Source organism: Trachypithecus francoisi, unplaced genomic scaffold (genome assembly GCF_009764315.1).
Source record: "Trachypithecus francoisi isolate TF-2019V2 unplaced genomic scaffold, Tfra_2.0 Lachesis_group5, whole genome shotgun sequence".
Classification (NCBI taxonomy): Eukaryota; Metazoa; Chordata; class Mammalia; order Primates; family Cercopithecidae; genus Trachypithecus; species Trachypithecus francoisi.
In genome coordinates, this window is record NW_022681470.1 from 66,644,366 (window position 1) to 66,659,143 (window position 14,778).

The 14,778-nt window shown below is 52.0% G+C and overlaps 1 protein-coding gene across 1 annotated transcript in view; it reads right to left on the minus strand.

Moving 5' to 3' along the window:
• The window catches only part of LAMB3 (laminin subunit beta 3), a 150,854-nt gene that overhangs the window by 1,048 nt on the left and 135,028 nt on the right, over positions 1–14,778 (minus strand). The window contains exons 12-23 of the mRNA XM_033197651.1: positions 13,950–14,105; positions 13,298–13,494; positions 12,783–12,894; positions 11,567–11,945; positions 9,595–9,755; positions 9,261–9,481; positions 8,774–8,971; positions 8,330–8,474; positions 4,207–4,414; positions 3,672–3,813; positions 3,161–3,337; positions 2,226–2,379 (exon numbers count right to left, since the gene is read on the minus strand). Of these exons, the coding sequence (XP_033053542.1) occupies positions 2,226–2,379; positions 3,161–3,337; positions 3,672–3,813; positions 4,207–4,414; positions 8,330–8,474; positions 8,774–8,971; positions 9,261–9,481; positions 9,595–9,755; positions 11,567–11,945; positions 12,783–12,894; positions 13,298–13,494; positions 13,950–14,105 (2,250 nt within the window). The remainder of the gene's footprint in view (positions 1–2,225; positions 2,380–3,160; positions 3,338–3,671; positions 3,814–4,206; positions 4,415–8,329; positions 8,475–8,773; positions 8,972–9,260; positions 9,482–9,594; positions 9,756–11,566; positions 11,946–12,782; positions 12,895–13,297; positions 13,495–13,949; positions 14,106–14,778) is intronic.

Below are 14,778 nucleotides of genomic sequence, written 5' to 3' on the forward strand. Positions count from 1 at the left end.
AAGTGACTCAGTCCAGCCTGCCCCCTGTCCCTATAGGCAGGAGTCCCTCTAGGCAGGAGTCCCTCTATCACATCCATGAGAGCTGGTACCCAGGCTCAGCCTGAACTTTTCCAGGAATAGGAAGGAAGCAGGCACTGCCTCACGAGGCTCCAATCTTAGGCAGCTCTGGTTATGAAAAAAGTCATCTTCTCGTGAAGCCAAAATCTGACTGCCTCTTACTTCCACCTCTTGTCCCAGGTCTGTGTCCTGGGGGTATAACAATATACCTTCTCTGTCCTCACATGTCAATCCTTCACATATCTGAGGCTTTATTGTCTCCAGGTTAAATATCTCCAGTTTCTTCACCTACTCCTCATCTGATATAATTGCTGTGTCCCACCCTGGTCACTCTCTCCCTGATGTATGCTGGTTTGTCAATATCCCTTCTGAAGATGTAGTAGCCATCACTTGAACACCATCCCCCAGGTGAGATCCCATCAGCAGAGTATAACAGTGTTATTATTGGATTGACATTCAGCCAGTAGATACCCATATGGATTCACAGGTTGATAAAATATTTAAATATGTCCATAGTAGTTGTTAAATAGCTGCCATTCTGTTCCTTGGTACTCATCCCGAAAACCCACCTCCTACCCCTGGTCAATGCATGATCTTCCCCCATTATCCTGCAACTAAAGGTAAATTCCTGCAAGCAGGTACCTTCCGGTTCCAATACTATAGCCTAAGCCTTTTCTGGTTAGTGGGTACACACCACTCCAGTTGCTAAATAGTCTTACCATTACCCCAAGCTATTACTCTCTTCACTTTGGTTGCACTGTGTTTGTTAGCTCTTTGGGTTGCAGCAAGCATCGCTGGCTTATAACAAGCTTGCAGTAACTCAAAACTCTTGGGTCTTTTTCAGATGAGTAACAACTCATATTTGCTTATCACTTACTCAAAACTCTTGGGTCTTTTTCAGATGAGTAACAACTCATATTTGCTTATCACTTACTAGTTATAAAGTGGTTGCAGTAGCATTAGCCACTGAAAAGCCAGGCTTCACCTGAGCTGTACTTGTGGTTTAAGCCCAAACAAGGCCAGAGCAGGAGGTTACTTTTCTCTTCGTTTAATTTCATTTGTTAGTTTCAGCCCATCTTTCTGAACTTTTGCTATTGCCTTAGAATACTGGTTCTGTTACCTGGTGTCTTAATTATCTGTTGTCCAGAGACTTGATAAATTATTTATCTTCATACAAAGTATTGGATGAACAGGACAAGGAAAAGCACTGACTTAGCCACTGGCCCCTTCCCCTAGGTCAGCTCCTCTCACTTCATCCTTTGGGTGCAGCTGCCCATGGCCCCAGGTTTATTCATCGTCAACCCACCAGCCCAACCTTTTATGTGGTGCCCTCTGCCAAACACTTCTGCTGAAATTTGAAGGAACTCTTTCTGTGGCTTTCACTGGATACACCACTCCAGTGATCCCATCATCATGTCTTAGCGATGACTTTAGTTCCCAGGAGCCCCTGTTCTCCTTTCTGAGAAATCTTTGGAACCCTTCCGAAAGCTATTTTCATTATGTTTCCATCATATTCAAAATCCTTGGATGTGCCCTACTGCCTCCTGAGCTATCTACCCTCCTCATCCTCACACTAGAAGCCAGGCACAGGGACAAGTCATGTTAACCCCATGCCACTTCTTTCCCACCAGCTCCTCAGCAATATTCTTCTCCTGTCCCTATGTCAGAACATACCTTGTTGCTTCCCAACACCCTTATCCTAATGTCCCTCCTCTTCCTCACAGCTTCTCCCAGGCCTATACATTCTTCCAGGCCCATCTCAAATCTTCTTTTCTTACCTTCACTGAACATGTCTCTCTCAAATTATTTATGCTCTGAGCCCCAGAACTCTTATTATTCAACCCCTATCAGAGACCACCTCATCCTCTTAAATATAGTTCTATGCACCTTAAACATAAAGCAATAGGAAGAGAAAATATGACCCCACTGTTTGCAAAAATAGAAAAAATGGTCCCATTAATTGCAAGCTTTTTGAGGCCAGGTCAAGTCACGGGACCATCTCTGCATTCCCCAGCCTCATACATACTAGACACCCAGAAAAAATCTCATTTGATCTCATTCCCATAGCACGGCTAGCTCCAATAAGAATGGGCTTCAGAAGCCTTGGGTTGGGTGGGACCAGCCTTCATGAATGCCCAATAGTCCGTGCCCCTGAACCATTCCCTCACCTTTCATCCTGTCCATCATCTCCATGGTCTCCCCAAATAGCTCCTCTGCCTCTATCTTCACACTCTGGATCCGGGCACCCTGTTCACCCAGCGTGGGACTCTGACCCAACCGGTCCTTCAACTCAGCATACTTTTGTTTTATTCTCTCAAATCCCTGAAAAAGGTAGAACAGTCTCAGTGTCATTGTCATCATGCAAGGTCCTAAAGACCTATGGCCAAAGCACTTGATATCACCCAAATCAACACACAGTGGGAAAGCGCCTCCTATTAACCCCCAATAGAATTGGTTTTGCCTATTAAAACTCCTGAGTCACAGACTATGACTTAAACTTCTGTGTTTCCCTCTTCCCATCTCCAGCTCTTGACATGTCCCACCTCACTCCCAGGACAATGTTAGTCACATCATAGGATATTGATATTAAGCTGTCACATAGTATACTTAGCAACTTGGTCACTGTGCCAGGATTGAAAGTGCCAGTGTTCCTAGCCATAGGGGGAGCAGGTAGTGTGCGTGAGACACTGAGAATGGGCTCTTTGATCTTCTCTCTCATTTAATTCTGACAATCATGGAGCCCAGGTTAGGATAAGCAAAGAGCATCTGTCCAGGCTGGGGATCCAAGAGACAAGCTCTGGATCCAGTGTCACGGGACCTGATTTATAGATGAGTCTTAGGCCTGTGAACAAGTCACCACCTCATCTGTAAAAGGGAAGGGATTGGACTGGTCATCTCCAATGTCCCTGAGCCAGCTATACTAAAGGCAGTGGAGGGAGAAATCAGATGCCTGGCCAGGTTTGGGTTGATTCTCAAGCCTCTTCTGGTTCTGTTATTCTAAGCACATTTGAGTTTGTGGTCTTATAAAGTGTGCAAAGTCCTCTCCTGCTCAGGACCCCCTCACTGGCCATACATCGTTGAGCTAACTCTGCCTTCTCTGTACCTCTTGGGCACTCAATGCCTGCTCGCTGGCACCTTCCGCAAGCTGCTGGGCCTGGACTGCCTGTGCCCGCTGCTGCCAGGCTTGGCGGCGGAGCTCCTCCATCCGTGTCCAGAAGTCACCCAACTGCTTGGTCATGCTTGTCACCAGCTTTTCTGCTGGCTGCAGTACCTGCTGAACCTTTGTGGAAAGAGGGAGATCTGGCATTTGTAGTGGGTCTCATAGGTGGGGGGTTCATCCCCATTTTTTCTCCAACTCATCAGGCAGCAAAAACCCTCTCCAACCAGAACAATCAAAATTGCCCACCTCTTACTCCTGCTTCTGCATCCCAACCACAAGATCAGAAAATCCAAGGCCCACAGCCAGCCCAAAACTTGTCACCCTCCTGTAGAACTCCACCTCAGCTTTCATCTAGTCACTTTTCATCTAGTCACTTTCTGGCATTTTCTATGCCTGGTGCCCAAATTTTCCTGTTTATGCCCAAATATGGGTGGAGGAAGCCATGATGCCTCACCTCAGCAACCCTGCCCTGGATAAGCCTAAGGGAGCGGCTGGTGCCTTGCATGGTGTCCTGAGCTTCCTGCAGTGCCACTGTGCCCTGCCGCAGGTTCCCAACCACATCCTCCACCTGGCCCTCCACTGCATGGGCTCGGCTCCTGGGTGAGAGAAGCATGAGGGAGAGGAGAGAGAAAATGAGTGAATAGTGAATCAATGTGTGGTTCGACTCACACACCAGTCCAAAAGAACACCCTTCCCAGCCAAGACAAAGAGCAAGCAAAGTATTAGCTTTGATGTCCCAGGACCCCACCAAGCAGACGTGATGAATGTTTGCGTTATGCCTGAGACAATCTCTGGGCAGTTTCCAGTACGGAAGACACAGTCACGCAAATTGTTTAACCTGCACTCTGGATTCTGTGTACCACTCCCCACCATGGTAAGCATCCCCTCCTGTCTCCCAGCCCTCTGTATCCCTCTCCCAGCAATGGAGTTGAGAAGCAAAACGCCAGCCTAATCCTGGGCAGAGAGAAGTTCAGGGCCCAAGGCCATACCTGGCTTCCTCAGCCTCAGCCTGCAGCCTGCGGGCCCGCGCAATGTCCTGCTTGGTCTGTGACAGCACCAGGTCCACGTTGGGGAGCCTGGCTGCAATGGCCTGGATCTCGTTCATCTTCTGTAGAACGGTAGCTGAGTCTGTGGGCAGCCACAGGGCCAGCACAGCCTCACTGACCTCCTGGATAGTGGCTGCATCAGTGTCGGGGTCTGGAAGACAATCATGCATTAGACTGTGGGAGCCCACTAACCTCCCCAGAGATCCGAGGCCTCTCCTGGCTAAGCAGCACCTGTGGTGGCCCCTCTATCATGGTGTCCCAAGGAGCTGCTGCCCCCTCTCAACCAGACTCAGGTGCCTGTTCTCTGGAAATTTCTGGGAATGCTGTAGGAAGATGACTATCCTGTGCTCCATGCTGCAGCAGGGAAGAGGAGGAGGGGTGTCATCACAGCTGTGGCAACTAAGTGTCTGGTGCCACAGGAAGCTGCGGGCTGGGGAGAAGGAGGTGGTGCCAGGCAGCTGGTACTGAACAATGCCTGCAGCACATACACAATTAGCCCTAAATTGGGAAGAGTGACCAGAAACCGAAGCTGCTTCCTTGGCAAAAAGACCCCTTCCCTGCACTCCCCCTCAGGCAAGACTGTTCATTTTTGCAAAGGCAAGTAAGAATGATCAAGTCTTTGCTGGAATATCACCTTCTCAGGGAGGCCAACCCCAGCCATTCAATCTAGAATTGCAACCTCCACCCTAGACTGTAGCACACTTTATCGTCCCTCCCTGCCTCATCTTTCTGTCTAGCACTTGCACCACCCAGGTACCAAAAACTGTACTCATCTAACTGGTTTCTTTTTTTTTTTTCTTTTCCTCTAGAATGTAAGCTCTACAAGGGCAGGGGCTGGGTTTTGTCCACAGCTATATCCCTAGACCCCAGCACAGTGCCTGGCACTTGGAGGTCCTCATGTGCGTAGAGTGAACGAATGATTGACAGGGCTTCAGGTTCAGATCTCTGCTTTACTATTCAAGCTACCTGGGCAAGTCAAGTGGTTTCCTAAGCTCAGTTTCCTGATCTGTGGAAAAGGAGTATCAATCCCCAATATCAATCCTCAACCTGAAGGTACAACATGAAACAATCCATTTGCAAGAGTTGTTACAAACCAACTCTGGGTCAGAGGGTAAGGTCAGAAGTACAGAGATGACATCTCCTCCCCATCTATTCCAATTTGCTTTTACAGATTTCGCTGGTATTGAGGTAGTAAGGAGGGGGGCACCCACTCACCCAGATGATTTGTCCTGGGACCTGAACTCCTCCGGGGTCCCAGGCCCAGTCTCACTCTACAACTAGAGGATACTAGCTGACCACACAGGTCTCATTCCCTGCCCCATCCCATGCCAGGCAGAAGGACACTCCTGGAGGGTGGGAGCCATGTTTGTTCATTGCTGTGTCCCTTGGGGTTTGCACGCAGCATAACTGTGGTTGAGTTTCATTAAGTGAGTTTATCCCAGCAGCAAGCTTTCATAAGGACCTTCTTCATAGACTGTCGACCTCTCATCTAACCCAGAGTCCCACTCTCAAAGCAAGGCTTCACATGTGACTTCCCCAGAAAGCCTTCCAGGATGAGCACATCCCCACCTAGATCTGGCCCTTCCTTTACTCTGCACCACTTCAGCTGCACTCTTAGGCTCAATCTACATGACATTCAGTCACAGAGCCTTCTGGGTCTCAGGATGGGCTCAGTAAGTATTTACTGCATTGAGCAAAAGCATGGGAGGAGTTGAGACTGCAAATCAAATTAAACTCAGTACCTGCCTTTACGGAGCTGGAAATCTAATGGGAGACAGTTACATGAACAAAGAAGTACAGCTTTGAGTGAGTGGAGTAAACACAGGTGCTACAGTGGCCATGGGAAGGGCCCCCAGCGCCATCTGATAGGTCCAGGGAGGCTGCCGGGAGAGTAGGATGCCTAGGAGGATTCCTAGAGGACGAACAGGAACTAGCCAGGTCAGCAGAGGTGGGAGAGGGGAGACAATCCAGAGAGAGGAAAAACATTCACAAAGGCAAGAGGCAAGAGAGTGTGTATTTGTGTGTGCATGCACACTCACAGGTGTGTATGTGTGTGTGTGTCCATGCCATAACGCAATAGGGTGTGGATGACAGAGTCAGACCATTAGGGTTGAAGCCTACCTGCACCACTGCTGAGCTGGATGCCTTTAGCCAAGTTGATTAACCTCTCTGTACCCAGATTACTTGTGTGCAAAGTGGAAGTAATAAGAGTACTTAGTTCATGTAGTCAGGAGTAAATGACGTAATACATGCAAAGCACTTGGAACAGTGCCTGGACTCAGAACTTAATAAGCCTTAACTATTCATTTTGTCAATTCCATTTGAAGAACTGGGAAAGACGATGTTTCCTCCTCCCTCCACAGACTCTCCACTCTCCCTCCCACACCGTGACCCTACATCTGACAGCAGCCAGCGCTCAGAGACTTCTGCACCAGGACTCTGGAGACCAGAGTCCGAGCCTACAGCTACACAAAATTTTCCTGGGTTTCTCCCTGGGGCCAGGCCTCTCTCAGGCCCTGCTTTTTCTCTCTGACCCTGGACTCATCCTAAGACTTGACCTGAGATACAAGCGTAAGAGAGATGATAAAAGGGGCCTGGCAGCTCCCTGTCTGTTCACGTGAGCCTGTTCACAGTACTCACCTGGCAGGAGAGAATTCCAACCCACCTCCCACCCCGAGGCCAGAGCCCTGGCTGAGATTAACGCAGGATGAGTAGCCATTCAGCCTCACTGGACTTGATTCAGGGTCAAGACTCCCTTATCCATGAGCCTAAGCCCCACACCTTGACCTCCCCCATCATCCACGTTTGTGGGGCACAATCTCCCCAGATTCCCAGGTAACAATTTCCCCAGGTATGGGCCTCATGGCCTTATGCAAGTCATGAGACCTCAGAAGAAGTCTCCTGCCCCTCTCTGACCTGCCATCTGCACTCAGGAGGGGACTTTGGCCTATCTGGGGCAAAAACACGGTAATAGCAGCAAGAAGAGCCACTGTCATTACACCAAGCCCTAGGCTCGTATTAACTGGGCTCCCAGCCAAGCAAATTCCCTGGCAGGAACGAGAAATCTAACAATATCAACTCCTGTTCCTGAGGCACCTTTCCTTTTTCAAAACATGTTTTACATCAGTTATTTGATCCTCAGAATAAACTTGTGAAATACTACCGTCCCCCCATTTATAGAAGCAAAAGATGAGGCAAAGAGAGAAGCAGCCTGCCCAATGTCACACGAGTCTCCCGGGTCCTGTTTAGGAATCTTCCCATTGTACAGCCCTTCCTCACTCCCCAGGGCAGTGAGGAAGGGCATCTGGTTCATTTATTCATGCCACCTATGTAAGATGCCTTTCTGTGTCTGGCCTTATGTTAGGTGCTAGTGACACAGTGGTCAAAAAGACAGACAACCATCCCTGCCCTCCTGGAGTCCCCATTCTAGTGGAGTGACAATTCACTTGTCGACAACTGAATGAGGGTGAGTAGGGCGAGGAAGGTAAGACACCGAAGGGGAATGGGAGATGACAGGGGACAACCAGATCAGATGGTCAGGAAACACCTCTCTGGGGAGACGACCCAGAGGACAAGAAACAGCCCTGGAAAGAGGATTCCAGGCAGAAAAAGAGCAAATAAACATTCCTGAAGCAGGCAAGAGCCTGATATGTTCAAGGACAGCCAGTGAACAAAGCAGAGAGGAGCCCAAGGTCACTCCAAGAGATGGACAGAGGCCAGGCTCTGTAGCCACGATAGGAGTTGAGAGCTCATTCCAAGAACAAGGTGAAGCCACTGAAGGATTTTAAGCAGGAGTGATATGTGATCTGACTTATACATTTTAAAAGAGATATTTCAGCTGTTGTGTTGAGAATGAGAATGGGTCACGAGGGAGTGGAGTGGGTGGGAAGGGCAGATGGGAGAACAAGAAGGTCATGGCCATGGTGCCAAGGAGAGGTGGAGGCCTGGAGCAGGATGTTGCAGGCCTTGGAGGAGGGAGGGAGGGCTGGCTGATGCACTGAACATGGGAATGAGGGACAGGCAGGACTGGAACAGCAGCCAAGGTGGGAGTGGAGACCAGCCTCACCTGTTAGGAAATCCCGGACCTGCTGGATGAGGAGCCGCGTGCGTCTGACATCTTCCTCCATCTGGGAGCGGCTGGTGCTCACCTGGGTCTCCAGGCGCTGGGCATTGGATTGAATCTGCGAGGCTGATTCCTCGGCTGCCCTAATCTGTTGACACACACTCTATGTCAGAAGGGATAAGGCCCCAAGGGAACCTCTCAGCAGCTCCAGGATTCTGTGGATCATCCTCTATGCCAAGACCTACCTAGGAAGCATTTGTAACCAGTGCAGTTTCTATGTGGATGTCCAGTAAAAGAGAAAAAAACTATCTTGCACTTGCTGTGGCACCTTAAGCAGGTCACTAAAATCTCTGGGCTTTAGTGTAAAATGGGAACTCTGACTTGCCCGGGGGATCTATTCTGTCTGCCTCCTCCTACCTGTGCCCATCCCACCTTAGCCACACTTACCATCTGCCTGGTCTGCTGGAGCTGGGCATTGAAGTCCCGCAGCTGCTCAGCCACCTGCCCTGCCATCCAGAAGGCCCCACCGGCCCTGGGAAGGACACCCCTGCAGCGGGAACCACAGGCTGTGCCATTGTCATGGGGACACAGCTCACCAGGGCATGATCCTGGGGTGCAAGCCATCTGTCTGGAGCTGCCACAGAGCTGTAGAGAGATGGGGCTGTCAAAGAGGCTACCCAAAGCCCCTCAATAACCAATCCCACCCCACACCTGGGAAACCAACAGCCAAACATCTCCATGACAACCAAGCACCAGAAACTGGTTTCCTTGGCAACTACTGAGCTCACAGTGAGCAACATAAGGGTCGGGATGGCTGGGGGAGTGGGGTTCTCACAGGCGCAGGTCTGCCCTAATGGGAAACAGGTGGCAGCTGTTGGTGTGTGACAAGCTGGGGTGTGGGCTCCAGGAAGTCGGATTCCATGCCCCAAGTCACCTTGTTGAAGGTGGGTGTCAGGTCAGGCAACGAAGACATCTCCAGCCTCAAGGCCACAAGCTGGGGGCTGCCGGTGCCTCCTCCTCCTCCCGCCTGCTGCGCCAGCCTCTCTGCCTCTCTCCGGCTGTCCCTGAGCTGGTCCAAAAGGCGCGAGCTATCGGAGACCTGCTGAACAGCCTGGGCTGACTGCTCATAGGCTGTGGTCAGCATCCGGAAGGCTCCTGTGGCAAGAAGCGTGGGGAATGGAGATGGAGGAGGAACAGGAGGGAGGGGGTTGGCATGCCCACCACGGCAGTGCCCATGCCCGGGGTTATCCGGGTGGCCCTCTCCTCACCTGAAGGATCAGCACTGCTTAGTTTTTCAAACTGCTCCCTCTTCCTCTGATACATAGTGAGGAGACCATTGAAGCTTCTGTCCAGACTCTCCAGGTCTCTCGGAAGGGACAACGTCTCCTCCTCTAGGGGCAGATCCGGCTGCAGGCCCTGGAGAGCTCGCCTGAGAAGGGAGAGGAGCTTACACTAAAATATAGGAGAGAGTTGTGCCTCCCCGGAGCAGCCATTCCCTTAGAGCAACTGCTACTGAGTCAGAACAAACAGAGGCCTTGGGCAAGGGCACCAGAACAGAGAATCCACAGGCTAAGGGGGTTCCGCTGGACAGAGGCTGAGCGGCCAATACAACGTTTCTCTGTCCATGCATGAGTGGAGCCACAAAACTCTCCTCCCTTGACTTCCATGACCCAACATTCCCAATTCTCCTCCCCCTCTTCCAGCTCCTGGCTTCCATGAGGAACACTGCCCTGATGCCCTCCTCCTTTGCTCTCTACAGGCTGGCTTCAGCCACCACCTGTACAGCTGCAGCTCTGAAATCTTTTCCACAGTCCACACATCCCACTCAGCTCCAGACCCCATCACTGCTGCCAGCTGGTCATCCCCTCGAAGGAGGCTCGGGGTCTACCTCCCAGGCCCTTGGCCACTGAGCTCTTGGAGAGTCCTCTCTCCCCGTGCCCTTTGCAGCTCCGCCAACCCAACCACCAGCTCCCTCCTCCAAGCCTCACATTCTCCACCTCTAGGCTTTGATCAGGCACAGAACGCCCTTCCATGGAATGTCCCTCCATGCCTGCGTTTCCAACCTACTGAACCTGGTGGACTGACTGCCCGAATCTGAGACTTAGGTCAGAAGGCACCTCTGTGAAGCCTGCCATGATACACTATAACATGTGTCACATTATAGTTTACCATTTACACATCATTCTCCCCAGTACAAGCTTCTCGAGGGCAAAGACTATGTCAAATTAATGTCAATATCCCCGATGCCTTGTGCAATGCTTGGTTCATAATAGATGCTCTAAAATTATGTAAAGAGAAAGAAAGAAAGAGAGGAAGGAAGGAGGGAGGGAGGGAGGGAGGGAGGGAGAGGGAGAGAGGAGGGAGGGAGGGGAGGGGAGGGGAGGGAAGAAAAAAGGAAGGAAGGAAAAAAAGAAGGAAGGAAGGGAGGGAGGGGGGAGGGGAGGGGAGGGGTGGGGAGGGGAGGGGAGGGAAAGAAGGAAGGAAAAAAGGAAGGAAAGAAGGAAGGAAAAAAGGAAGGAAGGAAGGAAAAAAGGAAAGGAAAGGAAGGAAGGAAGGAAGGAAGGAAAAAAGGAAGGAAGGAAGGAAGGAAGGTTGGTTCCCAATATTTGCTTGAGTTCCTCTGCTGGAGCCCCCAGACAGTGGCTCTAGCACATTGTGAGTCACGAAGCCTCCATTTTCATTCTTCTTAGGCTGCCTTTTCCCTCCCCGCCACTCACACACCTGGATGGCTCTGTGCACCGTCAGAAAGCCAGTGCTCAGGGAATGCCAACTAATTATAGAAGCTTCCAGAACTGAATCTCACTAAGAAGGCACCTCTGCTGGTGGGATGGGGGTGTGGGCAGGACCACTTCCATTCCAAAGCCACACGCAAGTTATTTTTAGAGCCCCTGCCTCTCGGATGCCCTCTGCCAGGGTGACTAATCCAGAGCTGACTCCCTCCCACAGGCAGCACGGGGCACTTGAAAGAATGCCGGGCTTGGGCTCCTGGGCTGTGTTCTGAGTCCCAGCTCTGCCCTTCGGGGGCCATGTGGCTCTGTCACATCACCTATCTGTGCCTGTTTTCTCATCTGCAAAACCACACCAACCTCACAGGACTGTTGTAATGGTTGAAAGAGAGAGCACTGTGAAAATGCCTTTAAACTGTAATGTGCTGTACAAATGTAAGGAAGGACCATTGTGCCCTGTACAGGAACCCCGGAGCATAATTCTTGCAAATGCTTGGCAGGGAAAGGGAATTACCTGAGGGAGAGGATGGCACTGGCCACCTGAGCCACCTCCTGCTCTGTGACTGCGGCGCTGCTGAGAACTGCTCGAATCTGCTCAATCTTACTCTTTGCATCTAGGATCCGGGAGGCCAGGCCACGGTCCTCCAGCCCTGGCCCTGACCACAGGCTGGCGGTGGCATTGCGGAGGCTACCAAGGCGCAGGGCCTGCTCCCGGAGGTCTGCATCATAGGTCTGGAAGCAAGGGTGGCAGGCCACACACACCGGGTAGCGGTTGCAGTAGCCTCGCTGGCACTGGTCACAGCGGGGCCCAGTCAAACCAGGGCGGCAGAGGCAGCGGCCCGATGCCTTGTCGCAGCCTGGGCCCTCTGTTCCCCGGAAATCACAGTCACAGGCTAGGGCCAAGAAAAATGACAGTCAGAGACGGGGGTCAGGGAGACAGAAGCAGCTATCAGGGAGAGCCCTGAAGAGCAGGTCTGACCTGAGGCTCTTTCTACATGACTTAGAATAACAGAAGTCACTGCCAGAATAAAATCCATGGTAACAGCTGCAGTGAAAGCAAATGCTTACTTAGCACCTACCATGTGCAGGCACCATTTAAAGTCACACACACACATTAACTCATTTGATCTTCACACCACTCTCAGGATTAGCACTCTGGTTTCCTCACTTGTTCTAGATGTTCCTCTCTGAGGGACAGAGAAGTTAAGTACAGCACGCCTCTTTCTCAAAGGAAGAAACCGAGTCTAAAGAGGGGAAGCAGCTCCCTCAAAGTCACTCAGTGAGGCAGGGGCAGAGCTGGGACCAGAATCTTGTCTGCACACTCCAAGGCCTGTGCTCCTATGGTGACATCAAACTGACTCCCTGGGAAATGACACCCTTTGCCCCTCAGGACTCACTTCCTCCATCTATAAAGAATGAAGAAACAGCCTACCATCCTTGTTGCTGCCTTGGAGATGGCTTCTGGGAAATGCTCTCTCTCAGGGAAGTGGGGAGCAAAGCAACTGGCATGTCACGGGGACTCAGGGACAGCAGGACATAGGCCTGCCTCAGGGGCTTGGAGGCTACACCAATGGGCCAGAGTGTGTGCACTCACAGGGCTGCCCAGGCCCACACCACATGCATCAATATGGGACGTTCTGCCCTGTTGCAGACCTACACGCCCCCACCACGTGTCCAACCGTGTGCTTGGCCCCCATAGCCTCAGTGTCCGCCAGGCCTTGAGCACGCACCTCGGCATCCTGTAGCTGCATCTCCATAGGTCCGGTCTGGACACTGGCGGATGGCTGCAGCGCTGCACGTCAGGCCACCAAAGCCTTCCCGACAGGGGCACTGCCCTGTAAACTGTGTGGAGAGAGCAGCGTCAGTGGACCCTGCCTCATAGCCTCTGCCTTACCCTGGTGTCAGGGACCGTGTCCTAGATTCCTGGTCCACAGGTAGAATCCAGGGCTCGTGGCCACCTCCAGAGCTGCTGTGCCCACAAAGCAAGGGCTCCCACTCAGAGATGAGCCTTGAAGTCAAGGCCCAGCGTGGGCCCTTCAGAAGGTGTGCTGCATATGGCATCACTGACGGCCAAGAACCACAGAGGGAGGGACATCTGGTGACTTCCCCAAAGGAGAATGGGGACAGAAGATGCCCGGTCTGACAGGGGAGAGGCCCAGAAAGGCAGCATGGAGGGGCAGCAGAAAGGCTGGTGCTCAGGACCCCTCTCCCACTGAAGGGTCCCCAGGCCACCCTCACTTCGTACCTGGTTGCACTGGGGGCTGAGGGAGTTGTGTGGGTCGCAGGCACACGGTTCACAGCCCTGGCCACTGGCCAGCTTCCAGTGGTAGGGAGCGCACTGGTCACACTTGGGGCCCACCACGTTGGGCAGACACAGGCAGCGCCCACTCTCCTCGTCACACGGCATGTCCCTCCGGGACCCCAGGATGTTGCAGTCACAGCCTGCAGGAGGAGAGCTGCTGAGCTCAGGCAGACGCTCCATGAAAAACTCACCCCCAGAGGACATACATCCAGGGAGGGGCCCCACCTGGGAAAAGAACTAGGCAAGGCCGTTCCCTGCGGATGACATGGCTGACTCACAGTACCCCTGCGCTGTCCCACCAGTTCCAGCCACCTGGCAGCTCAGCCGCCTGCCTGCCCACCCTCCATCTGGCTGACTCAGTCCCACCTTCCAACTTGGACCTCTGCTGCCACCTGCTGGAAGCCAGTAGCACAGCAGCTGGTGCTGGGTAAGAGGCCAAGAAGTCTGGACTCCTGGCAAAGGCCTGGGCACACCCACTCTGTCTACCCTGCAGTGGGATTTCCTCTGAAGAGAGCACAGTGAGCAGGGCAAGCCATGGATTTGGTGGCCCCATGCAGCCTGCCCCATGTCGTGCTGGGCCGCGCCCCCTACTCACGGTGGCAGCCCTGCGGGTTGGCGTAGGTGAGTCCAGTGAAGCCCGGCTTGCATAGGTCACAGCGCTCTCCCTGCACATGCTCCTTGCACACACACTGCCCGGTCACTGGGTCACAGGGAGCCCCTGGCACTGCCCCATCTGGATCACACTCGCAGGCTGAGAGACAACAGCAGTCACCGCAGTAGGAACAAAGAAAAGTAGAGTTCAGAGCAGATTCCAGGAGCCAGGCTGCCTAGTTCAAATCCTTGTTCCACCACTGGCTTTCAATTTCATAGCCTTAGTCAAGTTACTTAATCCCTCCGTACCTCAATTTCCTCATCTGTAAAATAAAAATAATGATACAGCCTTCATAGGCTTCTTATGAGAAATAAATGAGTGAATGGCCAGGCGCGGTGGCTCATGCCTATAATCCCAGCACTTTGGGAGGCCGAGGCGGGTGGATCACCTGAGGTCAGGAGTTCAAGACCAACCTGACCAACGTGGTGAAACCCTGTCTCTACTAAAAATACAAAATTAGCCAGGCATAGGGGTGCATGCCTGTAATCCCAGCTACCAGGAGGCTGAGGCAGAAGAATCACTTGAATCTGGGAGGTGGAGGTTGCAGTTGCAGTGAGCTGAGATTGTGCCATTGCACTCCAGCCTGGGCAACAAGAGCGAAACTCCATCTCCAAAAAAAAAAAAAAGAGAGAGAGAAAGAAATGGGTAAACATAAAGCAAGGGGAGCATATTGGCATATGCTAAGTACTATAGAAGGCGTTTTGTTGTCATTACTTACTGAGCAACTACTCTTGCCAACCACTGAACTGGGCACTCTCACATGTTGCCTCAT